The sequence below is a fragment of the Mchenga conophoros genome, linkage group LG23, assembly GCF_057382185.1.
Source record: "Mchenga conophoros isolate Kocher_MC1m ecotype Shallow Benthic linkage group LG23, M_conophoros_male_GT1.1, whole genome shotgun sequence".
NCBI classification, from domain to species: Eukaryota; Metazoa; Chordata; class Actinopteri; order Cichliformes; family Cichlidae; genus Mchenga; species Mchenga conophoros.
Window position 1 is genome coordinate 2,609,667 of NC_140547.1, and position 26,207 is coordinate 2,635,873.

Below are 26,207 nucleotides of genomic sequence, written 5' to 3' on the forward strand. Positions count from 1 at the left end.
TGCTGACGAAGACCAGAGGGCGGGCCCACATTACACCGGTTTTAGAATCGCTGCACTGGCTCCCCGTGTGTTTCAGGATCGATTTTAAAGTTCTTTTATTGGTTTTTAAATGTCTTAATGGTCTTGGGCCTTCTTATCTCTCAGATCTGCTTTTACCATACGAACCCTCGCGGACCCTGAGGTCCTCTGGTACTGGCCTTTTGATTGTCCCTAAAGTCAGGACACATACTCACGGAGAGGCAGCTTTTCAGTGGTATGGTCCTCGTCTGTGGAACAGCCTGCCGGAGGAGCTCAGGGCCGCAGAGAACGTACATGTTTTTAAGAACAGGCTCAAGACCACCTTTTTAATTTAGCTTTTACTTAGCGTTTATTTATTTTATGCTTATTTATTCTATCCTGTTATTCTATTATTAATTTAGGCTTTACCTAATATTTATTGATTTTATTCTTATTCATTTTTTAATCTTCTTACTCTATTTATATTTATATTTATATTTATATTTATATTTATATTTATATTTATATTTATATTTATATTTATATTGTATCCTGTTCTTATTTATTTTATCATTTTACCCTGTATATAGCCTATTGTGTCATATCTCCAGTGTTTCCTCGGAGGGCGCTCTCTGCACCGGGGCTGTGATCGACCGTGGCTGCTGGGGCTCTGAGGGTCCTCTCAGCCTGGCTGGGGGGCTCCTTTGCCTCCCTCCTGCTGTGTGCCCGGCCTGGAGGCTGCGGTCTGTGACCGGCTCTCGGTGCAGACGGCTCCCTGTTATAGTGTTTCCTCACTTGGCTCATGCGAACCCAGCCCAATTTTACTCTTTAAGTGTGTGTGTGTGTGTGTGGGGTGGGGGGGGGGGGTGGGGGGGGGAATATGTGTGTATTCACATCATTTATGTCAATGAGAGTGTGGGGAGTGAGTTGGAGGGTGGGGTGGGCTGCTTTTAACTATGTAAAGCACTTTGTGCTACATTTTTTGTATGAAAAGTGCTTTATAAATAAAGACTGATTGATTGATTGATTGATTGATTGAAGTTATTAGATGATCATTAAATTATTCTAAATAATTAAAATGTTTAGACTTTGTAAGTGTTTAAATGTTTGCTCCATGTTAAAGTAGTACCTCTGCATGTGTATGTGTGTGTTTGGTCATTATGCTGGAGCCCGTGTTTGGTTGACAATAACTGGTACAATCGATTTCACTTCAGAGGAGCTCCATGCTGAAGTTTGTTACGCCGAGTGTCTCCTCCAGAGGGCAGCGCTCACCTTCCTTCAGGTCAGGAGGCTTACAGCAGCCAGTGCTACTGATGTGTTTGCCACCATCACTCATTTTCTGTTTTGTGTTTTTAAACTCATTCGTGCTCAGGATGAAAACATGATCAGTTTTATCAAAGGAGGAATCAAAGTGAGGAACAGCTACCAGACTTACAAGTGAGTATCTCCAGGATATCCATGTTTCCATCCCTGTTTCCTGGAAGACCTTTTATTCTTCCATCAGGACTTCATCGCAGCTTATTCCCCTTAATTTGCTTATATCTTAACCCCCTCAGAGAGCTTCACACAGTCCTGCAGTCCTCCGGATACACTCATGGTGACAACCATGGGCATTTTGAGGGTGGCGTGAAACTGGGAGTGGGAGCTTTTAATCTAGTAAGTAATAGTTTGCACTTGTGCCTCATTGATTGACTTAATTTTGTGATGCTTGGTTAACAAAAAAGGCACCAGAAGAGCAGAAGATCTGCATAAATTAAGAGCTGCTCCAGCCTAACATGGCGATAGCTGCAAGAAATCCAACATAGTTTGTTCAGCATCTGTAATAACAATGAAATGCTCTGTAATTATGTTTCTGACCTTTTCATTTCCACTGCTTGTTTGCTTCCTGCAGATGATTTCCATGTTGCCTACTCGGACACTCAAGCTGCTGGAGTTTGTCGGTTTCTCTGGTAATAAGGTAAGCGTTTCTGAGAAGTCAGACTTCTGACATGGCGCTCTCTAACAGCTTTGGCTGGAGATATTTTGCGAGCCGATACACCCTTCCGCTCTGTTTGAAATGCCTCTTTATGAATCAGAGAAAGAGAAGTGTTTCGAGAACTGTAAGTGCATCTGTGGTAGAACTCATCACACTATTACTAAGACGAGTTTGTCGTGTTATTTTTCATGGAAATGTGAAATGAAACTTGCAACCATCAATGAAATGATGGTTGCTTTGATAATAATGAGCAATGACTATTTCTCTAAATTGTGGTTACCAGTTGTAACTACTGATTTCATTCATCAAGCCATCACATCAGCACCTCAGTTGACCTTTGAATATTACCATCATGACTGATTTATCTTCCGGTTATGAACATGCAAATACTGCATTTCTTGTATTTTGTACTTGCGTGTTTTGCACACAGGCCAGTTTGTGAGTCAGAGAAGTGGTAGACAAGCAGATGCTGTTTTATCCCCAGAACACGCTGACTAAACACAGAAGATTTTCCCATAACTACTTTAGTGTATTCTCTGTGTGCTGGTTTTACTGCTAATTGGCTGATAGATCTTCCACAAATGAAGACTTAATGTAGACTCAGAAAATGTGTGCAACTGTGTGTGTTTATATAGGAGTTTGGTCTCCAGCAGCTTCAAGAGGGCTCAGTAGAAAGTACATTCAGGTCCTTCCTGTGCAACATGCTTCTCCTCTGTTATCACACGTTCATGAGCTTCATACTAGGTGAGCAACACACCCACACACGCACATCTGCAAATTAACACTAAAAGATGCAATCTGAGCTGGGTTCCTTCTGTCTCGCAAAGGCACTGGAGAAGGAGACGTTGAGGATGCAGAAAAACTGCTGGAGCCATATCTTAAAAAATACCCCAAGGTATGTCAGGATGAATGACTGTGTGTGCTTTTCAAATGTTGCTATGATTGTTTGTGTCATTCTCACAAACATACTGTGTTTGTCTTCATCCAGGGATCCATCTTTTTGTTCTTTGCTGGTCGGATAGAAGAGATCAAAGGCAACCTGGATGCTGTGAGTAATTTATTTTCCCTTGGAGAAAGTGTGTGTGTGTGTGTGTGTGTGTGTGTGTGTGTGTGTGTATTTTTAATGCATATCAGTAATGTATTTAAATCTTGTATTTTGTAGTTCTGTTTATGTCAGTATATTTATGTTTTTTGCACCATGTGAGAGAGTACTGCCTTCATCTTTTAATCCTTACATAATGACAATAAAGTCTTGAATCCTGAATGTTGAAAATGTGAAGTACCAGAATGAAAAGCTCTTTCAAATACTTAACAAATCACCTCATGTGGAATAAAGGTCATAACTATTTTTTTCTGTATTTTGCTCATTTTTCTAAACATTGATTGCCAGTTTTGTGTCCTTAACTAAAATACTGATAAAGTCAAATCATCTCTTCTGCAAACATATCATATCGGTATCATAATTTAGTGGCATATGTTTGACAAACAGCGATTCTCAACCTTTACGTGCCTTTCTTCCAGGCTATCAAGCGTTTTGAGGAGTGCTGCGAGGCTCAGCAGCAGTGGAAGCAGTTCCATCACATGTGCTACTGGGAGCTGATGTGGTGCTTCACATACAAAAGGCACTGGAAGATGGCCTACTTCTACGCTGACCTGCTCAGCAAGGAGAACTCATGGTCCAAGGTGGGCCACCATAATGTGGGATGTGAATCTGAGCGGGCAAAGTAATAAAAGAAATGTAAAAGTTAGTGAAGTCAAGATAAAAAATAAATAAACAACAACCGTGGTGCAAAAAACAAAAATCATTGTAAATAAAACAAACATGATATGCTTAAAAACAACATTACCAGGATAGAATGCGGATCAGACTGGTTCTTAGTCAAATGAAATACAGTTAAATACTTTCTTTTCTTTCGGCTGCTGCCTGTAGGGGTCGCTATAGAGAATCGCCTGCCTCCATCTCTCCCTATCTCCAGCTTCCTCCTCTGTGGTCTTCTTCTTTTCCTCCTGCCTGGCAGCTCCATATTTGCCCAGATTATCCGCTGTTCCTCCTCTGCACATTCCCTCTTTAACTATTCAGTCTGAGCTCTCCCTCTGATGTAGATATGATTAAATACAGTAAATAATACATTAAATCTTAAGTACAATTTCAAGAAAATAAATATTAAGATTTTTCATAAAGTTTTTACTAAAAAAGGAATATTTAATGTGAGAGGGGAGCTATCCCAGAGCTTTGAAGGTGCTCCTCTATACACTCCATTTTAACATAACAAAACATTTACATTTTTTCCGAGGCTTTAGCTGTAGTGCTACACTTTTTGATTTCATATACCTTTGGTTCCCATTTATTTTTCAGTCTTGGCACAGATTTTACTTTTTGACTCAACCCTCCCATATACTCACATCTGGCAAAGGCACTAGGAGTTCAGTTTTATTACCTGATGAGGTTGAGTTTGTGTCTCCTCTTCTAAATAAACTCTTTACAAATTCCATTTCAAAAGTTCAGGAGAGCAGAGATGATTAAGGGCCACAGGAGACTTTGGCTGTTGAGCGACTGCAAAGAGTCAATAAAGCCATCTATCCATTTTCTTAACTACTTATCCAGTTCAGGGTCACGTGGGGGGCTGGAGCGTATCTCAGCTGTCACTGGATGAGAGGTGGGATATACCCTAGACAAGCTGCAGGTCCATCATCAGACCGACCATCCCTCCATCCATCCATCCGCCCATCCATCCATTTTCTTCGGCTTATCCAGTTCAGGGTCGTATGGGGGCTTCAACCTATCCCAGCCGTCATTGGCTGAGAGATGGGATATACCACGGACAGCCTGCAAATGCATCACAGGGGCTGTTCAAACTAAACTGTGCAGTTATTTTAGCAGAAACAGACATGAACTGTTCTCAGGTCACAAGAACCAAAATCCTTCCAACATATAAAAGCACCACAAATGTGGATGTCCAACTTTTGATTTTTGTCTTTTTTCCCCTCCTCATCTCATTTTCAAAGGAAGGATGAGATTTAATTAGTAACCACGTTTTTCCTTCCCTCAGGCTACCTATGCATATATGAAAGCAGCCTACCTCAGTATGCTGACTAAGGATGATTGCCTAACCTTTGGGGAGACAGCACTTAGTCTGTTCAGGTAGGAATTAAGACGCTGCTGAAATTACTCAGCAAAGCAGAGATGACTCACTGTGAAAGTATCAATAATGTCATAATCGTATCTTCCCCAAAGAGCCTGTCCTTGGTAAATAATATGAGCTAATATTTAAGAATACTCTATAAGGTGTATCAGAGGAGTAATATGACAGAAATTAAACTGGTGTTTTTGGCATTAAACTCTTTTTGTGTCACAGATATTCTAATTTTTTGTGGTAACCATTAACGGTGCTCCATGATAAAACATTTGATTAGACTGTTGGGCTTTTAAAACTGTCTGGAGGATATGTAATTACTAAATGCATCTCATATTTCAGGCAGGTCCCAGGGCTCAAGCAGAAAATAGCAGGAAAGTCTTTGCCAACGGAGAAGTTTGCTATCAGGAAAGCCCGCCGCTACCTGGCAGAAAATCCCGTACCTCTTCCTGCTCCTCCGCTGGTGAGCACTGGATGACGCCATCTTGCATGTTGCCCAGTAAACATAAATTAAATTAAAGTAAAGCCAAAGACTTTACTTGACATTTGCCTCCTATTTACCCTGCGGTGCAGCCCTGTAAAACGTGAATGTACTGGTTCAGCCAATCAGAATGGACAGTTTATATGTGTGACTCATAGCTCAGACAGCTGTGCTATTCTACCCACAGACTTTATATAATAGGTGAACTTGTGAACTATAATTTTGAAACCTCAACTTTGTAATTTTGGTTGGTTTCATATTTGCTTGACCTGACTGAGACTGCACATTCATACAAGTAGTGACGTATGAATCAGAAGTTAGTCGCTCCCTAAATCAACCTGCTGTGTCATCTATTCTACCCTAAATAGGATCATAATTTACTAAATAAACATTACGCCGTGTCAAATAAGCACTGAAACTAGTGACTGACCATAGCAGCATTAGCAAAGAGGTAATCGAGGGTTGTTATTTCACCAGTGGGGCACATTGCACAGTTAAGGTAGCATGGATCTGTTTTGAATGGCTGAACCTGTCAAATGCCACAGCAGTTTGCACATCTGTGCCCATAGTGCTAAAGGTGATTATCCCGAGTGTCACTGCAGAGAAAATGCTTTTTTTTGTTGACCTGTAGTAAAAGATTATTATTGGTTGTTAGCCGTGCATGATTTGTGCATGTGTTTGTCTGTCTTCTAGGAGATGATGTACATCTGGAACGGTTATACAGTCATTGGCAAACACAAAGACTTAACTGAAGGCATGCTGAAAACACTGGATGAGGCACAGGCTCAACTTGAAAGTCTACCAAGTATGTAAATCCATTAAGCACATTTACAAAGACAATTCTGATTGAAATAAATGCTATATTACAGAAATTAATCCAAACATATTAGAGACGGGTGTTGATGTAGATATAATTGAGATTGTTTGTTCAGAATGACCCAGTCTGTCTTCTGTTTGCTGCCGACTTTTAGGAACGGAGTTCTCCATAGATGATCAGTGTTTGCTGAGCCTCCTGAAGGGACTGTGTCTCAAACACTTGGGTCACCACGAGGAGGCAGAGCACTACTTTACCCTCGTCCTCTGCAAGTAAGAGCCTTTCCTCAAAGTGCTTCAGTTACAGAGTCGTCTGATTCAGTCTTTCAGTTGTGTTCTGGTGAAAACAGGTTGACATTTGATTTTTGTTCTCGTCTTCAGTGAAACTCAGATCAAGTATGACCACTACCTGGTCCCCAATGCCCTGCTGGAACACGGCCTGCTGTGTCTGCAGCAAGGCAGAAAAGATGACGCTATCAAACTGCTAGAAACAGCAAAGTAAGTCTTTGAACCAGCAAAGCATATTTAAGTCATCTGTACTTAATAGAATATGTATGAATCAGATACTCTCCCACATTCTTGTTGTAGTGTAATCAAGTGTTAACAGTACATTATGCAGTCATGTGAAAAAGAACGCTTTCACAGTATACTCCATGATTCATTAGCTGGTAGCACCAATAACTGAATTGAATGGCAGCGTAACTAAGGGAAGGTTCAGGGTCACCCGATTCAGTCCTAAAAATAAGCTTTATCAAAAAGGAACGTTTTAAGCGTGGTCTCAAAGTAAAGAAGGTGTCTGTTCCCCAAATCCAAACTGGAGCTGATTTCACAGAAGACGCCTGAAAGCTGAACGCTTTCCTGTTTATTTGTTTAATATGGATGTTGAAGGACGTAGGCTGGTCAAAAACGACTCCAACATTCATCGCAGTGTTACGGGAGGACCAGGTGATGCCATCCAGAGTTTAAACACCATATTTCTGAGATTTGTGCAAAAAACGTTTTATCTGAATTTGAAAGCGGGCAATTAGAGGTCACCCAAACCTTTATGTTTTTAAGGCATGCCTGCACTTTAACTAACTGTTGTGTGTCATCTGGCTTCATGGATAGGTAACGCTGGGTATTATCTGCATAGCAATGAAAATGTGTAATGCCTTCTAATAATAAGGACTAAGGGAAGCATGTATAATGTAAATGGAATTAATACTGATCCCAGCACAGAAGCCTGTGGAGCCTCCATAATTACCTTTATTGTGAAGATGACTCCCCATTGCAAAACGAGCTTAAATCATCACCCCTGGCCTCCACCACCGTGCTTGACAGTTAATATGGGGTGTGCTGATATGCTGTGTATGGTCTTGTTTTGTCCAAAGGATATCCTTGTAATTTATTCAGACCACAAACCTAAATCGTGCTGCTACGCTCTACCTCCTGGCAATTCTTCCAAACAAACCATACTTCTTCAATCTTTAATTGTACTGTGATGAACTTTGTCACAAACATGCTGAGACTCTCTCAGCATTGCATTGTCTGACTTTGGGGTGCTTTTCCTGGGCTTTTCCATGAGACACTTGAATGCTCCAGGTCACACTTGCTGATGATCAATTAATCTGTTTGATTAGGAACATGTAGTAATCTATATGACTACGTAGAGTCCAGCCAAAATGTTCATTTTTACATGACTGTACACATGAAACCTTTCATTAAGAATTTCCACTTTTGATGTTTTGAAATACGTCTTCCATTCATCTTCATGGTTTCACTCAGATTTGAGTGTTTTAGAATACGAGATAAAGTTTACTCGACTTTGCTATAAACTTTGGATTTCTGGGGTTCAGGTTGAACTTTCTTGATCTTCTTTTTTTTCTGTTTCAGGCAAAATTACAAAAACTACTCGATGGAATCACGGACACACTTTCGTATACAGGCTGCTTTGCACAAGGCCAAAGGCAGCGGGGAGAACGGTATCCATGTGCCCTCCAGCCCATAACAACCAGAGGACGGCACACTAAGGAAAGACAGCATTTGTCTCCTACAGTCTCATCATGCCAACACACAGACCAGGACAGACCTGATTATTAGGGAATAATTTGTTAGTTTTCATCAAGAGGCTAGGGGAAGAGGCTTTTCCTCATGTGTGCCAAGCAACTGCAGCTCTGACTGGCTTCGGTGGATTTGCCCTCTTCCAGAGATATATCCTCATGAACTTTACTTCCTTCTGATTTAAAATGGAGACTAATTATGAAATGTGCCTATATTTATGAAACATTGCTTCTAGCGGGGTCGTCTGTCTAGCACTGTGGCCACCTGTAAGTGGTGCACTGGAGTACAAAACACAATCAGATTTATTTGGTGTATATTCTAAGTTGCCTCTGCTAATACCCCGAGGGTAGAACATTCCCAGTGCAGGGTACTGAGTCTGCGATTTGATGGAGCCAGAGTACCAAACAACCTTTACAGAAATGACTGACACTAGCTTCTCCAAGTCATTTGATCTGGCTGCTGCAGAGTTTCCCATTTTTTGTGTAGAATATAAATGAGCGATTATTTAAAAATAAAAATGACACACAGTGATGTTTTGTTAAGTCCCTGAGAACTAGGAGATTCCTTGTAATTGGTTACTGATCAGCAATATAATCAAAAATGATATGTTGTTTAAATTTTTACACTAAACTTTGGTTTATTCTGTTTGTCAGAGAGAGAGAGTGTTTTATTGCGCATTTTCCTTTTCCCCTTTTTCTGAAACATATTACATCAGTGGTAGACACACATGTATTTTGTGAGATAGCTCTCTCCGAGTTTCCCTTTGAAGAGATGATCAAATCTAAAATCTTGTTTTATTTATAGTTGCATTTTATGGCTTTTTGCACAGAGCTTTGGAAGTCAGCCAGATATGCAACCTCTCCAGAGTAAAAGAAAAAGAATGCCTCTAAGACTTCCTCTAAGACATTTATATACTGTAAATGGCACCTTTTACACAAATTGTCCCGTTTTAAGAGGACAGATGAATGTGTCTTTTAGAAAGGCAGACTCCCTTCTTTTCCCCTCCTGGTGTGTGGGACGGCCTCCAGCAGTACTTGAGCTCGAACAAATGGGCCTTTCACGGCGAGCGGCAAAGTGCTGCGTGCTTGTCCGCCTGCTGCATCTTTAGTAGGTGAAGGAGCTCAGAAGCATCGCAACCACCACAGTCTTCCTGCTTCAGGATCATCTTCTGCTGCTCTTGTATATTACATGCTTGCCCAGAAACATCTATTGAAGCACTTGGATGTTGTAATCACTTCCTGTATATAGTAATCTGGTTATGGATAAATAGGGGTCACCTCTAACATGGTTGGTGGTTAGGTTATTGGAAAGGTTGCGTACTTGCAATAGTGAGTAATAAACCTGAACTCACATGTTGTCTCAAGTGTTGGAATTAGAGCAGTAGAGCACTGTTGTTTTATTCATGATTAGAGTTCGATTTAGGATTTAAGATGGCTTGAAGTTCTTTTTTTCTAATGGTGAAGGAAATGCATTCTTATTGTTCTAACAGCAGCTGCTCTCCAGAAATTTCCCAAAACCACTCATGTTATACTTTCAAATAACATTATTTTCATTTTTTGCTCTTTGGGTTTGCAACTGCAGTCAAATTCTAACTAATGTAGTGGCATTATCTGCATATTTTACTGGGCATGGCTACCAAAATTACGGAATGACATTCCTGTACATACTGAATGTTTCCGTTGTAATTTAACATGATGAAAAGCAACTACAAATCCAATTTTGTGTTGTCTGGTTTTTCCTTTTAGCCATTTAAGCATAACAAAACAGAGTTTACAGAGTGAAGTGGTGTTAGGTACAGAACAAAGAACTTGACTGTACATCTGTTGTCCTTATATAATCTAATCTGTTAGATAAAGTCATCTTATTTTGTTGAAGTGTGAGACTCTGGCAGTCAGGGATACGAAAACAAGGACTATTATAACACGTCATAATCTATCGAAAACACACAAAGAGAATTTAAAAAAAAATTATTCTAAATATTTAAATATCCAGCCGCAAGAAAAACTAAAAAGTGGGTGATCAAGTACTACTTTGTGGTCAGCAAGAGGAATAACACAAATACACTTACAAAGCTATCACAAAGGCTGTGTTTATGTTTTTAGCGAAGGGCAATTTGATCACGAATCTGATTGGCTGCTTAAAAGAGCCTACTCAAAGAAGGTAACAGCTCATTGGTTCTTTTTCAGCGGGGCGGTGCTTTGTGTTGCTACATCACCAGCTTTCGTTGTTCGGCTGCTGTCTGCAAACTGGAAAGTCCCCTTCAGACATAGAGGTCCGCGTCAGGAAAATTGCTGTTAGCGTTGTGATTTGCGTTGAGGGGTATTGAATTTTCCTTCCCTTCGATGCGTCAATAAACACAATTCTAGCTCGCTGTTTCAGCTCCGAATTTATTTATTTTTAGCTAAGCGATTAGATGTTCCCTTTCGAATGCTAGCTGGTGTTAGCAGGCTAGCTCTTTGTGTGGCTAGCAGCTAGCCGAGCGATGTTTTGTTGTTGTTAAACTGGGCAGCCCTCCTGTCGTCTGGGAAGGAGAATCATCAGCTGTGTATGGAAAAAACGCCCCATCGACGCCTTTTTCTCCTCTCCCATTGTCTGTGAAAGTGACCCTTGAAATTAGTAAAGCGAAGACGACAGAGGGGAGAGTTTGATTGAAGAGGGAGGAGATGGGAAACTGTCTGAAATCTCCCACATCGGATGACATTTCTTTGCTACATGAATCTCAGTCGGACCGGGCCAGCTACGGAGATGGTGCTGATCCCGATCATGAGCCACCGCCCCCCTATCAGGTAACTTTCACCAACAGTTTCAGGGAAAATGAGCTCGTAGATATGTTTTGCCATGAGCAAAATTCATGAAATACCTGAAGCGTGGACAATGTCTGATAATGTGTGACGGGCTCGGCCCAAAAACGTCTGCCTTTATGCAGCTGAAGGCAAGATCAGCTGTTTACAGATCCAACATCACCCTTGGGCGGCAGAACGACTCAGTGACCCTGTCCCTTCATAGCATTGACACTAATCCGCTTTGTTCTGTCCGATGGTCCTGCCTCTGTCCGTCAATTCCCTGAAGTCATATCTTGATTCAGGCTTCACTGATACAACAGCAGCACGGCTTGCTCATTCAGAAACTCTGAACCAAATCATTTAGGCTCATGTAAGTCAGCACATAAATCTGTCATGGCCTGTGGTACACATTAACAGTGAACTTGAAACAGAGCCCAGTTCTCCATGTGTAGGAGAATTATGACTTGGTGACTTTCATAACTTTACTGCTTCTTTTGACTAATCTCCTTCAGGGCAACAACTTTGTATGATGACCTTATTTCCTGAATTAGATCATCCACAAACAGACCAGGCTATGCTGTAACTGTAAATATGATGCACAGTGTTACTTATCTTTCCTTTGTAATTTCTCTATAATACAGACCAGCAAGTTCAATGTTAAGAGACAGCTGGTATGTGTTATGTAAGCCTTGTCAGACAGTTTGCTGTTACTAGGTTAAGCTGTGCCTTATCTGTAGATTTAAGATAAGGATTTTTCTAAAGCATGGGAAACTAAAGGTGACATCAGGTCGGTACAGAAGGAGAGCTTGTGTTGTAGGATGTTACATAATGTAATGTTATATTCAGGCAAGCATGTTTTATTTTCATCACACTAGGGGTGAAAACCTAAAGGAGAGACTTTGCCAAGTTGTCCTAACATTTAAAAAGAAAAATTAACATCAAGGGCTTTCTAGCTGGATCTTGAAAAGTAATGTTTTTGAAATTAATGTGAATATACAAACACGAACACTGATTATTGGTGCATTATTTGAAAATCTAATTGAGCTTCATCAGGAAATCTTTAGGTAAATTTTGTTTTTTATAGATCTTCATATTAATTGGTAGAACTACAATGAATTTTGTACATTAGATGTTAAAAAGAAAAGAGGGGAATATACAAAATAACAAAGGAGCTATTACCATTACTTTTGCCCAAAATTAATAGTTAGCACATTTGTCTAACAAGCTAAAGATCCCTGGTTTGTTTCTGGGAGAAGACCCTGTTCCCTTTTGGAGTTGCATGAAGAGCATCTGTTTCCCGCTATGGAAAGTAGCTTCCTATCAGACAACCAGAATTGGGACATGGAAACTTGGCCCAAACACATTCAACCTCTCATTTATAAGCTTTGTCGTTTCTTAGACACTGTGTCCGAGTCGGTCAATATTATATTTGGACAGGTTGAGTATTTTTCCCCAGTTCATGTCCTTGTGTGAGCTCTGTCCAGCATACACCAGTGTGTAATTAGGTCAGCACAGTCAGCTGTGTTATCATAGATGATGAATGTTGTAATAAACCACACAATCTTTGCTAGGGGCCCTCTGGAAGAGCTCTCACTAAGCTTTCAGTGTTGTTCAGCAAGTCTGCGTGCAGTGTGTTTATACTGGCAGAGTTTCTCAAGAGGGTTAACTAACTAGTTAAAGCCTCCTTATAAAGAACTCTTTCAGAACAGCCAGCTTCTCCTTGGTGACCACAGTAATCGGCACCTTCACCACACGTTTTTTGTTCGGCATCAACACGCTTTGGGAATTTGTGGTGGAACGGGTATTAAATTCTCCCAAATGCTCCATTTAAAATTTAATTTGTTGCATTTGTGAAAGCTTTCACATGCTGCTGAGTGCAAATGTGTACTCTGGATACTGCCTGGAGGTCTGTCCTCCATACAGAGGGTGAGATTTGCAAGTCATGGTGCAAAACTTGATGCTGGCAGTGGCAACAGTGAAATCCAAATCAAGGACAATATGAGCTATAGCTGTGCTTATGCTACAAAATGAATCAGAAAGGGAAGCTTTTGTGTAGTTGTCAAATAAGCATTGACAAGGATTTATTTAATCGATGAAAAGCAATCTGTCACACTGGAACTGTTGTTGATGGCTCTAATGTAATTAAATGTTGAATTGTGTTGCCTTCTGTCATTTTCATATGTGGGCCATACTCGAGACATAACAGTCTAATCAGCACACTTTGGTTAGGATGCCCACTGAAGCCCTTAAATTGAAAAACAGGAAATGATTAATGGATTTGTCTCCAATTTAAGATTCGTTAACACTTCGTTTCTGTCTGTAGCTTAAGTTATACCTAGCCTGAGGTTTAGCCAACCTGGAAACTGTAAATAGTGCCCAAGTACATCTGTAACAAATGCAACATTTTATAAGTGCATACCTGTCTTCAGATGTTTCCCCATCGATTCTAAACAACCTCGTGAGGTTGTCTGCATGTTAAACTGATTGGAAATCACTGCTGTCTGTATACAGAGCATTCATGATCCAAAGTCCAGAACTGGCTCTGTCGACTGTATGTTGGCAGCCTGCATTTGGGGCTGTTGAATAACTTCATGGCTTATGAAGACAGTGCACAGATCTGACATTCATAACTCCATATGTGGACACTTCACATAGATGCTATAGAGAACCATGAAATGGATAAGATACTATTATAATCCTTTTTCAGGGAATTTTGGTTTTTTTGTTAGTTTTTATTCCGACTCCTCTCTTTCTCAAGTTACCTCTCAGGTATAATGTTGTGGCTAATTTTTGCAAAATCCTTGTGAAGAGGAATGGTGGGATTAATTTTTTATAATTGTTACATTACACATACAGATGGACCCCCCGATAAAAAAACAAAAAAAACAAAACAACAACATAAAAACAAACAAACAAAACCCCAAATACTATTTAGTAAGATGTTGACCCACCACATGTCACAAGAACAAATTCACTCTATTTTAGCAATTTCACAAGTGCCTCGAGCTCTCTTGGTGGGACGTTACACATTTCCTTTAAATTACATTCCAAAAACATTGTCACTTGTACTTGACCTTTGTCAGGTGACTCAGTTAGATTTTGTTTGTAAGTTTTGATCCAAAACATGCTCAGTCATTTAGTGTTTGTGTATAAAATTATAGTTAGAAATCCAGGGATCCGGTGATCCTTGTTAGCAAACATTTGGCAATAGCGGGGAGGAACAATTTAAGTTTAACATGAAGAGGCTGATGGATGAGCCAAGCTCATGGAGGGGCAGACATGGGCCATGATTGAGAGGTGAGAGGAAGAGTGCTATTGGATGCACTAATCAGCGTTTATTTACAGCTGCAAGAAGGGTGCAGAATACGACATACAGGCCAAATCTCACCAGTCCCTGCTTCTCCACAGACACTCAGGCCACAGGTGAAAAATTAAAAACTTTTATCCTGCATTACATCCAACTGAAAATATTTATGAACAGCGCTAAGTGATGGAAGGCTTACACTTTGGTGTATCAGGATCTCGCCGAGTGTGGCTGGAATGAGAGTTAACACCTCAAAGTCCATGGTTCTCAGATAGAAAAGACTGGAGTCTCCACTTTGGGTCAGGGACAAGTCAGTCCCCTAAGTGGAGGAGTTTAAGTATTTTCGGGTCTTGTTCTCGAGTGACTGGAATGGGGGATTGACGGATTGGGGTTGCATATGCAGCGATGTGGATGTGGTATCAGTCCATTGTGATGAAGAGAGCTGGACATAAAAGCAAAGCAGATGAGCTACATCCATATCCTCACCTATGGTCACAAGCAAGGTAGTGATTGGAAGAACGAGGTTGAGGATACAAACGGTGAAAATGAGCTTTCTAGGAAGAGCCTGCCCTCTTCCTTAGAATTAAGGTGACGAGTTCAGTCATTTGTGAAGCGCTTGGAGTAGAGCCAGTTGAGGTCTTTCTGGCATCTGGCTAGGATGCCTCCTGGGTGAGGTGTTCCAGGCATTTCCTTCTGGGAGGAGGCCCCAGGTTGAACCCAGGACATGCTACAGAAATTGTGTCTCTTGGGTGTCTTAAGAACGTCCCTGTGCTCCCCCGGATGAGCTGTAGGAGGTGGTTGAGAGAGGGAGGTCTGGGTTTCTTTGTCTAGGCTGCTGCCCCTGTGACCTGACTCTGGATGAGTAGCAGAAAATGGGTGGATGCATTTGCTTGCCCTCCTCCTTCTGCTGTGAATTTCTTAATCTCTGCAACTCCTGTATACTTCCCTCATTCTTTCAACTGCCACCAGAAATAGTTATGAAGTAGTGACGCTACTGAGTCAAATTGTTTGGAGCAGTATTGGAAAAGGATACATTAAAGTATAAATTGTCCCACACCCATTAAATTTCCTTATATTTGCCTCATTTCAGATTGTTTAGGATAAGGAAATACTCCTAGTATAATATTATTTTAAAGGCCAAATGTAAGAATTTGCAGTCTGTGCTGTCACTGGCTATAGATGGGCGATGGATGGATTTAGAAAGCCAAGTAGGGGACATGAGTCCTGTGAGCCGGCCACTTAGCCTAGCATACCATTAAAATTCTTGTCAAAACAAAACGAGTCATTGTGTGTTTGCGTCAGTTGTTTTTATAAACTGTGAAACAAAGGAGAGGGAGGTGCAGTTCAGCTGTAAGCTTATGCCTGCGTATTTTTGTGCAGACGGGCGTATAGCAGACGGTGTGTGTGTGTGTCGACTGTGGTGATTTGGACAGCAGCTGGCGAGACAGGAGCTGACTCATCTCGGTCTGGACCACAGGAGATAAGGCACCCCTGTGTGTTTTAGAGGGGGGGTGCGTGCATATGTGTGTTCACTCTCGGCTGTAACACCAGAGTATCCTGATAGAAGCAGTGACAAGTGTTTTTATTGATCACATTTAGTCTGGCCTATATTCTACTTTCAGCTTGTTTCATAGCTAAATCTTATTGGCTGAGACACTTTGCAGACTTTGAAATTTTCCCTCTTTGTTGTTGGAGTTATGATCAATTTTAGTGTTTTTTGTATAAAATGATGTCAACGATCTCAGGTTTTAATTTGTCACCCATCTGTCTGCAAATCTAATACAGGTGATATTTCTGTCTTCAGTCTGCCAGCACAGGAGGGTCAAAGAGGATCAGAAACATGTCACATAAGAACCAGTCATAAAGTTTCTCCTGATGAGGTTTTAATATGCTCTCTCACTGTAGTAGATACACAAGAGGAGCACAGTCTATCAACCAGCTGCATTACTGTTGGGATGAGAGGGCTCGCCAGCAGTTTGCTTTAAACACAGTGTGCTCAGCCAGGTTGCTTTGGTGGCACTTTCTAATTGGCCTTCAAATGTGATGGAGCCGAGAAAAAATAAGAAATGAAAACTGAAAAGTATTTTTCTGAATGATTTCGGTGCATGTAATAGAATATTGTATATTTATTTTTGAAAGTATATTGTAATGTCCCAGACTACATTCACAAACATGCTAAGAAAAGTGTGCATGTGTCGCAGTCGAGGAAAACGGGAAAAACTGTGTAACTTCTTCATTGTGTCCAGATAATGGTAATGAGCTGAACTTTAGGTCCTCGGCCTTAATCAAAGGTAAGGGTTACATTACTTCATTCTTACATGATGTTGATCTTTAGCCTTGTAAGGAAGGCGGCAATAAACCCCACTGGAGGAGCGTCTGATTACCTACATTTTGTCCTAATATGGTTACAGAAACATTGGGGGCGTGGAGAAAACCGCGCTGACAAGCGTGTTATTGTACTGCAGGTCAGTGACATAGACGTGGGCTTTGCCTCCAACACAGAGCTTATCACAGAGCCCTGACTCAGCTACAAGTAAATTCTTTTGTTCTCTTCACAACTTCATCCAAAAGTTTAGTTCTCATTTTCCTCGGACTGAAAACTGAGAGCCGAGCTACAAGTAATGATGATCAGATGGCTCGGGGGGGTTTGATTAGTATATTACAGAGGCATAACTAATGTTCATGCAGGACTTTAAATTGTGGTACAAACTATGTGTTTAAAGTTGGGTGTCGCCAACATGACATCACCTATTAAAGCCTCAAGCTGAGTATTTTTGCCTTGAACGTGCTTGTCTTTAGAAACCAGACGTGTCAAGCTGACTGGGCCAATTTTTGCAGAAAAACTGCTTTTTCATCCCTTTTTTACACTAATGGGGACATCATTTATAAGAATTAACATCCAGGTTTTTCTTTTTCTTTTTTGGGGATGTGTTTAATATTAGTTATAATATCATTGGCCAGCATCGGTGGATCAACTTCCTGCTTTGATGAGATCATTTACCGGTGTTTGCACACTTTGAGTCTTGTCCTGTTATCGCACCACAAAACACATCCTGTGATGCTAACGCGCATCATTCGGCCCCCGTTATTGTTCTTGCTGCCGGTGTGCATGCTGCCCTGCGTTGTGTGCAAGTGTCTGCAGGTCTCGTTCAGAGATTTTGTTACTTTGCAGGGCTCAGAAGAAGAGCTAAGATTTCAGAGACTGCGAACGCTTCATGTTTCAGGTGTTGCTTCCCTTACAGCTTGATGCAGGATGCAGATAGTCACCCCCCAGCTGATTTCTTTTGGAAACCTTCCACTTATTGTGTGCATCTGCTTCCCCTACTTGCTACCATCACCTTGATTCCCGCTCACCATTAGCAGCCTGAGCCTGGCAGGCTGACAGTCGCTGCTGTAGCTGCTGTGTGCTTGGCTCAGCAACCTACAGCATGCTTGGCAGAGAGAACCAAGGTCCACCCCCCTCATTAGTTCCCCTTTCACCCTTTTGGTACCACTGAGGTCACTTAATAAACAGTTGTCAGCCCAGCTGACATATGACAACAATTACACTGCTGACCATTGCACAGTTGAGGACCCTAAACACACACAGTGCAGCTGCTGCTCCCCCCCCTCCCCAAGAGGCCCCGTCTGCAGCTTTTATTATCGCTGCCTGGCTTTTAGAGTTGGCTAAAAAAATGGCTGTCAGAGGAGGAACAGACAGCCTCGACTGCTAAAATTATGCTGACTCATAAGTTAAATGTTGCTGAGAGACTGAGAGGCTAGCTAGCATCTCCATCTGTCCCATTAAAACTCTTTAGCTTTAAAAGATAGCATTTCAAACAAATTAAAAAGTAGACTGCTTGTGTGTGTCTGTGTGTCACCTCTCATGCTTAAACACAAAACAAAAAAGCAATCTCGCCCCTGAAGGTACAGTTACAATACCTTTGACACTTCTTTGACTTCTTACAGAGGCCTTTTCCAGGCATCATCTGTTTAATCGAATATGTTGTCGTCCACTTTCCAGCTGTGATTTTAATTGGGTGGACTACATATGAAAAGAAATAGACAGCACAGTGGGCAATGTCATTAAGAAAGTCATGAAGCATGAAGGACAAAACTGTGAAACCTGTAGAAACCACAGCTTTGTATGATACCAATCGTGGTTTGTTTGATTCACATTGTGACAGAAAGACACTACACTACCCACAATCCTGAATTTAAACAGCGATATTCCTGATTGGTGGAGATCGCTGTTACCATGCAAATGTCAGAAACTGGTAGAGCGGTGATTGAGGTCAGGAACAACTGTACAGTACTGATAACTAAGCTATCATTTACATACACACACAACATGAACTACAAAATCTCTTTCTGTTCAGTTTTAACAACACTGCAGCAATAAAAAGGATTTTCAAAGGTTTTTTGTTTTGTTTTAGTTTTTGATCCTGAACACATTTTGTTCCTGCCGTGATTTGCTTTGTGGCTGGTTGGTTTGGTTTAAAGCTTGAAAGTCTTTATATAAATATTTTCTGAAATATTGTGTTGTCAGGATAAACTCAGAGCTGAGTAAGAAGGCTGCACGGTTATGCTGCGTTTCAGATACCTCAGAGTTCAGGAGTGTTGTCACTCTGAACCCGGCACATTCAGATGGCTAACTCGGGTCTGCTCCGAGCTTCTAATGGTGAATTTATGGTACTGTGGTTGTGTCTGTTTGTGGAGGTATTCAGGTATGCTGAGGGTTTCTCAATCTACACAAACGTGATTGTGTGCAGCTCGTAGTTTGATGTGACTGACGCTGGAACAGGAAATGAAGTAACATCACTGTCAGAAAATAACATTATATTACACTGTAAGGACAGTCAGAATACAGTGCATGCTTTGGTGTGACGATATTGTGCCTCTCATGTTTGCTTTGACTCTTTAATACTGAAACCCGTTCACTTTGACTCGCTGTTACTTTGATGACACATTAATCTTTCACTTATGTGGTTTTCCAGGCCAGTGTTTAAAAAAAACCAAAGACAAGAAAAGAAACCCATCCCAGACATAATGACAGACTTTTCATTTCACACTTCTCTCGACTGAGGCTGCTTTGATGTTTGAGTCAGAAAATTATTGAGCTAGAAATATGAGCTGCTTTAAATTGGCATTTAAAAAAAACAGTTAATGCTCAAAACCCAAATGGATTTGTTTCCTGCTGGGATCCTTATTTGTTAGGAAAATGTGCATCAGTTAGAAATACTGTTAAATAAATAAAGTTACTTTTAATGACGTGAACTAGAACAACAGTAAGATTTCCCATCGCATGTTGGTATCGGCTGCAGTGGCTTATGGGTGTGGGGAAACACTACCATCTACTGCCTGAAATCATTAGCTTACAGCATGTCCAGACATCCAGGCCTAATAGACTGCTTTAGATACTGACGATGGATATTGTGAGGATGTGAGTCTTATTTTGGGCCGGCTTCTCGACACTGACAGTTATATATTAGGAGAGTTTGTTGGATTGTGAGATTGTTGCACTCGAGTACTTTGATTTTGTAGAGGACTAAAGTGAATGAACCCATCTGCTTGTTAAGCTGAGGGATTTTATGTGATAAGCCTCATCAGTGTTGTACTGGCAGAGTTTATTTTTATGTCCCGGCTCACATAATAAGTTTGTGCCATAATCAGGAGTTTTTCTTCTTTCCTTTTTGAAAGTGAGAAGGCCCAAATCTTCCTTTGTTAAAGTAAATCCAGCACAGATATAGCCTGCTGAGAGATTCGGTGACGATATCCTCTCAAACAATACTTTTTTTTTTTTTTTTTTAAAGGCCAACTTTGAGGTGTATTTTTCAGACGTTTGTACTTAGTGTTTCTCATCAATTCTTCCCCTGCCACAGCTTTCATGTTACAGATTTTGTAAAGTAGACTTACTCAACAGTGTTAAGCCTCTTTATGTTGTCTCTTTTCTTCCTGCAGGAGCAAATCCATGTGCCTGTCTACCATCCGACGCCCAGCCAAACCCGACTGGTCACTCAGCTGACCGAAGAGGAGCAGATCCGAATCGCTCAACGCATCGGGCTTATCCAGCACCTCCCAAAGGGCGTGTATGACCCGGGAAGGGATGGATCCGAGAAGAAGATCAGAGAGTGAGTAGAAGCTCTGAGTGGGCAAACACAAATACTGCTTCACTGCAGAATTCAAGAGTTACATACGTTTCAAACAGGAGTTTATTCACTGAGTTACTGCTTGGTTTTCCACACAGCTTCATGTTGGCACATTCCAGTAAAATTCAGAATATAATAAATTCTTGTTATTAGCATGAAAACATTGCTTTGATACAGAGATGTGTAGTTACAGTACAGCACAAACCTTGATATTTTTGGGGGGAGCCGCCCACTTTGATTTTAGGTGGGTTGGATAAGTAAAACTCTCCTTTCTGTCTGTGCAAAGGAGTTTTTTCTGTCATTGGTTAGTGCAGCAGTCAAATTACAGCAACGCTGGGAGAGAGCGAGGGGAAGTCATGCAGCGAGTGGTTGTGGGTTGGACTCAAATCTGGCCGCTGCACTCCAGCTGTGTGGCATGTGGTCGCCTTAGTTAAAGTGGAACCCAGTGTAAAGAAGTCTTACTACACATTTAGATATCTGAATACGATAACTGCAATTTCAACAGTATGTCTCTGTTTTTCTACGTGATAAAGAAATGCTGCTATAGTAAACTAAAGCCTGTCAGCGTGAGCATTTAAATTGTAAGAATACGTGTAAAATGACAGAACGCGCTCTCATTGCCCAGACTGTCCTGTAATTATTATCAGGGGCAGTTCCAGTTTCAAACTTTTAGGGGGGCTCAGCTGCCAATCATAATCTCAGCAGTGCCTTGTAATTAATATTAATGCAATGTGCTGTTTGCGACTGTAATCAGCCCTTTTGACATTTGCAAACCTCAATTCAGTTGGATAAACATTAGTTTTACCTTCAAAAGCAACATAATTACCGTATTTTTTTGGACCATAAGGCGCACTGTCAATTTTTGAGGAAATTAAAGGATTTTAAGTGTGCCTTAGTCTGAAAAATACGGCAGTTGGATGACCTATTGTAGTGTCTAAGAACAGACACTGCAGTAGATCCTCTCTCTCCATCCTCCTCACTTGACTAGAAACTAGAAAATGACAAAGATATAATCTTATAATAATTATTATAAGAGCATCGACAACAGTACAGCACACTGCTTAGTTATCTCAAATGAATGAATGAATCAGTGAATGTGAGTGAAACAGAAGCTGCAGCTTTATCATTTTTGGTGAATTTGATCACATGTCCACTCTTACCTGTTTCCTTTTGCTCTCTGTCCTCCTCTGTCTTTGTGCCGTCACCCAAAAATTATATGTTACAGTGAATAAAAGGCATAAACCGATCATTATCAGTTCATAGCAATATTCAAACTGAATCCAGGCTGCTGCGGGACATAGACAGGTTGACATTTTGACTTGCGGTCACCTGGATCTGGAGCTCTGTCAACTTCAGGTCCCAAAGTCAAACGAACACTGCAGCATCACTGAGAGTTTAAACTGTCTAAAGTCTTTCATCTTTAATAAAATGATCAGCTTTGCTGCTTTACCAGGTGTAACAATGAAGTTTAACATCCAGGCATCCATGAAAACAGCATTTATTAAATTTAACTGAGTTAGAAGTTAGCAGGAAGTTAGCTCGCTAGCTTCCACCTGATATAGCATGTTCTGACTGAGAGATGAATCTTTTAGATCAAATGTTTTGAATTAAATAATTATTTTTTTTATCTCAAAAATGTCATATTATTTATTCTGCATTTTATTTTATTCCAAATTCCAGGGATGTGCCTTTAAATTGAGAAGTAATCATTTATCATAGTTGAAGGTCTGTCTGTGTATTTTTTGTTTTTTACTTGTTTTGTTGTTTCCTGTGTAGTTGTGCTGTTCAACCAATGACTAGTGTGTTTTTAATAAGACAAATGTTGTTCACCATTGCAGGTGTGTCATCTGTATGATGGACTTTGTCTACGGAGACCCGATCCGGTTCCTGCCCTGCATGCACATCTACCACATGGACTGTATCGATGACTGGCTGATGAGATCCTTCACTTGCCCCTCGTGCATGGAGCCTGTGGATGCTGCACTGCTTTCCTCCTACGAGACCAACTGACACGAAACCCCTTTGGACTAAACCGGACACGCACAAACACATGTATACGCTCACACAAACACGGACATGAATTATGCATAAAAATGAAAATATACAAAACACTTCCATCTTTGCTGTATCCTGGATTAGTAAGATGGCGATTATAAAAGCAGTGATTATGTTAAAGATGTACAATGAATTCTGTGTGGGTGTACGTAAGTGTTTGTCTATTTGTGTGTGCACAATTTCCTCAGTTGGCCTGCTGGACAGGATTACATCTGGGAAAGGACTGGAAGAATGAAGGGTTTTTTGTGGTATGGACAAGCAGGACTGAGGAAAGACGACAGAGGGCGGTGGAATGCACAGGGGCGTTGTAACGGGACATCGAAGGCAATGGATGGTGGATTCATCGTTACAGTTCAGAAACTTTATCAAGGTCTGGTTTTAAATTTGCGATACACGCACCTTCCTCCTTAACTTTGGGCGCAGTGATTGGAATGAGCCTGAGAGAGACTGCAGGACTGCTCTCACCTGATTACTGTAACGCCACGCTGCAGGACGGAGGAGAGAGGACTTCCGAATCCTTCAGAAATGCTGCCATATGCCTCTCTGTCAAAACTGCTGCAGAAGAACTGTTGCAGAAACAGATATGTGATTTTAAGACTGCCAGAGATGGACATCAGACTTTGGACTGCTAACTTACGATTTATTCTGCACATGTACCAGAGGCCTGTTCTCAGACGGGCCTTGAGTCGTCTCTGTACAGACGTTTCCTGAGAAAAATGAGATCAGTAGCTCGGTGGATTCACTGTCCGGTGACTTTGTGAAATCTGTTTGTTTTGTCAGGCAGCATAAGGGCTCTGTTAACCAGTGTTTACCACCAACACAGACATGACTAAAGGAAGTGCAGTGTGTGCTGATGTAATGGGCTGTGGTAGAGTTTTGTTGTTAAGGTCTTGACTTCTTATTCAGTGAGATGTCACATTATTGGCCAAAGCACAAGTAGACCAGTTAACAAACCATAAATACACACGAGACATTTGCACTTCCTAATCAGACCAGAGACAGGAGGACCACATGCAGTTGTAATTATGTGAATGTAAAGTATCTGATTTGCTTTATGTGCATCCTCTTTACCACTGCAGTTATTTGTAATGAAAGCCACTGTCTCTGTGGAGTGGGAGCAGAGTACTTAATTTATTATAGAAATTAACCAAACTACTGAATTAATTCCAAGGATCGTGTCCCTGTTCTTTGTGCTGAAGACAAAATTAAAACGTAGACAAGGTTGGGCTTTTTTAATGTGCTTGGAAAATCAATTTCCTGTCCTCCGAAACAGGCGGTGAAAGAGTGTGATGTGGTCATAATGATGGAGTATGCAGTTATGTTTGGTTTCAGTTTAAAAATGTTCGGTTTCTATGCATTTGTATTCTCATTTTCTTGGCATCGAGTTGAGTCCTCTGAACAGGATTTCTTTGCCGCATTATAAAATGTCCATTGCCCAAGTCACCAGGTTTACAATAAAAGCACAAAGAAGTACAACATTTTCTTTGATAGTGTCCTTCCCCAGCTAACGTTAGCATGTGAGTGAGTCTGTAAATGTAAATCCTGCAGAAAATGGTTGATATTTAAGCTCCCCTTGCATACAGATCTCTGTGATCTGTGAATGCTTTTCAAGGACCTTTGTGTTTTGCGAAATTTGGTGGGTGGGCAGGTCGGTGGCTTAGTTTTTGCACAGTACTGTCATGTACGTAACTCTTTATGTTCTAAATTGTCCATCATTAGGGTGGAGCTCCATGGCCTTAGGTTACACATAAGTGAAGGGTTGATATCTGTTGCTAAAATGTGAGCACAGGTGGTAATAGGCAGACTGCAAATGCTGCTGCTGAGCTGTCAGACATTGTACATGTCATGTAATGAAGACTACAGGAGGTGTATCAGAAAATGTCCCAGTACATTGTCACAAACTAATAAATGAACTCTGTGTGTATCGTGGTTCTTTGGTTTCCTCCTGGCTCTTAAGCACGTTTCGATCTGCGGCTCCTTGCAGTGGAAAAGCAGATGACACATATCCTCTGGTTTCAGTATGAACTTGATCACACCCAAGTGCAGCTGACCAATAACTGTGGTTATAAATGTGCCATCGTAACTCATTCAGCTTCCGTTTTCCACCAACACTAGTCTGGTCTGGAACCATAGTTCATGTTTCCTGATTCAACACTGGCAGCAGCTCCAGTGCCATGAAAAAGTATTTGCTGCCTCCTTGGTTGCAGTTTTTTTTTTTTTTTTTTTTTTGCACGTTTCACACACAAATTCTTCGGATTAGATTACAAAATGCATTTATTAGGGCAAAAAAGCTATCCAACTCTCCTGAGCCTTATCCAAAAAAGTAATTGCACTATTTTGTTTAATGATGTATTAACTGTAATTAACTGCATTTGTTTTTGGAAGCTGAGTTCAATTTCACTAGCCACACACAGTACATTATCCACAAATGGGTAAAACCTAGAATGGTGACGAACATTCTCAGGAGTGGAGTAACAAACATGAGCCAAGAATGCAATGACAGGCCACAAAACACCCCAGAACAACATAGAACTGTGGGTCTCACTTCCTTCAGTTAAAGGTTATGATTTAATAATAGGAAGTGGGCTGGGAAAAAATGGCACCCATGGCCGAACTCGAAGGAAAAAAAGAACAAAAAGGCTCACCTAACATTTGCCAAAAGCCGCCATGATGATTCCCGAGACCTTCAGTAAAATATTCTATCCGATTGTTCAGTCTGACGTCACTAGCCGTGTCTGGACCTAAACTCCGCTGCAGGTCCATATATCAAACAATCACTGTGGCATTACTGAGAGTTAAAACACTGTCTAAAGTCTTTCATCTTTAATAAAATGATCAGCGTTCTGCTCTACCAGGTGTAACAATTGAGTTTAACATCCAGGCATCCATGAAAACGGAATTTATGACATTTAACGGAGTTAGACGTTAGCAGGGAGTTAGCTCGCTAGCTTCTATCTAAATACAATATAGCATGTCCTGACTGCGGGATTTTGGAAACAAATTAAAACATACAGCTTTCTTATCACTTCCAGCATAAATGAAGACAGAAAACTAAACAGCAGTGACGTTTGTAGGGTTACTGAAGTCGGGCTAGCTGGTATATAATGATGTGCTACGTGACCGCTAGCGACACAGCTATGTTAGCATAATATAAACACGCTAACTTTTTTTCCACTCGATAAAAGTTAGCGTGAGTGTTCTCGGTGGTCAGGAACAAATATAATCGCATGGCAGGATGCTGTAAAAGGACCAAACTTCAGCCAGGAGAACAACTGAGATAATCCATCCACAATACGAGGTTAGTCATTCATATACTGCTGCATGGGCTGGGCTGTAGTTACATCCTAAGGTTTTAAAAACTGAGCTTAAATAAATGATTAGTGGTAATAAAAGCCGAGGGAGGTCAACAGTGATCACTGACTGCTTTAGGAGCTTTTTGAGATCAAATAGAAGAAAATACAAAACATTAAACATGTTAACAACACAAAAGCCATATT

General features: G+C 40.9%; 2 protein-coding genes across 4 annotated transcripts in view; both read left to right on the forward strand.

The window, feature by feature from the left end:
• The window catches only part of ttc39a (tetratricopeptide repeat domain 39A), a 29,369-nt gene extending 20,282 nt beyond the window's left edge, over positions 1-9,087 (forward strand). For both annotated transcript variants that reach the window (XM_085263674.1, XM_085263676.1), the window contains 14 exons: positions 1,212-1,279; positions 1,370-1,434; positions 1,554-1,653; positions 1,889-1,954; positions 2,608-2,716; positions 2,800-2,867; positions 2,961-3,020; positions 3,494-3,655; positions 5,023-5,114; positions 5,449-5,569; positions 6,281-6,392; positions 6,559-6,673; positions 6,782-6,898; positions 8,273-9,087. In XM_085263674.1, coding sequence (XP_085119800.1) covers positions 1,212-1,279; positions 1,370-1,434; positions 1,554-1,653; positions 1,889-1,954; positions 2,608-2,716; positions 2,800-2,867; positions 2,961-3,020; positions 3,494-3,655; positions 5,023-5,114; positions 5,449-5,569; positions 6,281-6,392; positions 6,559-6,673; positions 6,782-6,898; positions 8,273-8,387 — 1,370 coding nt within the window. In that variant the 3' untranslated portion in view covers positions 8,388-9,087. The remainder of the gene's footprint in view (positions 1-1,211; positions 1,280-1,369; positions 1,435-1,553; positions 1,654-1,888; positions 1,955-2,607; positions 2,717-2,799; positions 2,868-2,960; positions 3,021-3,493; positions 3,656-5,022; positions 5,115-5,448; positions 5,570-6,280; positions 6,393-6,558; positions 6,674-6,781; positions 6,899-8,272) is intronic.
• Positions 9,088-10,660: 1,573 nt separating this feature from the next.
• Positions 10,661-24,637, forward strand: rnf11b (ring finger protein 11b). Of its 2 annotated transcripts, XM_085263678.1 has the most exons (4): positions 10,661-11,226; positions 20,468-20,637; positions 22,494-22,707; positions 22,899-24,637. In XM_085263678.1, exons 1-3 carry the CDS (start codon positions 11,104-11,106, stop codon positions 22,663-22,665), a joined length of 465 nt encoding a protein of 154 aa, XP_085119804.1. In that variant the 5' UTR covers positions 10,661-11,103; the 3' UTR covers positions 22,666-22,707; positions 22,899-24,637. The 2 variants fall into 2 exon arrangements, with proteins under 2 accessions (XP_085119804.1, XP_085119803.1); XM_085263677.1 differs by having other exon boundaries at positions 10,662-11,226; positions 22,494-24,637.
• The last annotated feature ends 1,570 nt before the right edge of the window (positions 24,638-26,207 follow it).

Excerpts from the sequence above, each read along its gene's own strand:
- rnf11b (XM_085263678.1), top strand. The coding sequence starts at position 11,104 with ATGGGAAACTGTCTGAAATCTCCCACATCGGATGACATTTCTTTGCTA. Across the intron at positions 11,227-20,467 it reads AGCCACCGCCCCCCTATCAG|GAGCAAATCCATGTGCCTGT; the intron begins GTAACTTTCACC and ends TTCTTCCTGCAG. Across the intron at positions 20,638-22,493 it reads TCCGAGAAGAAGATCAGAGA|GTGTGTCATCTGTATGATGG; the intron begins GTGAGTAGAAGC and ends TCACCATTGCAG.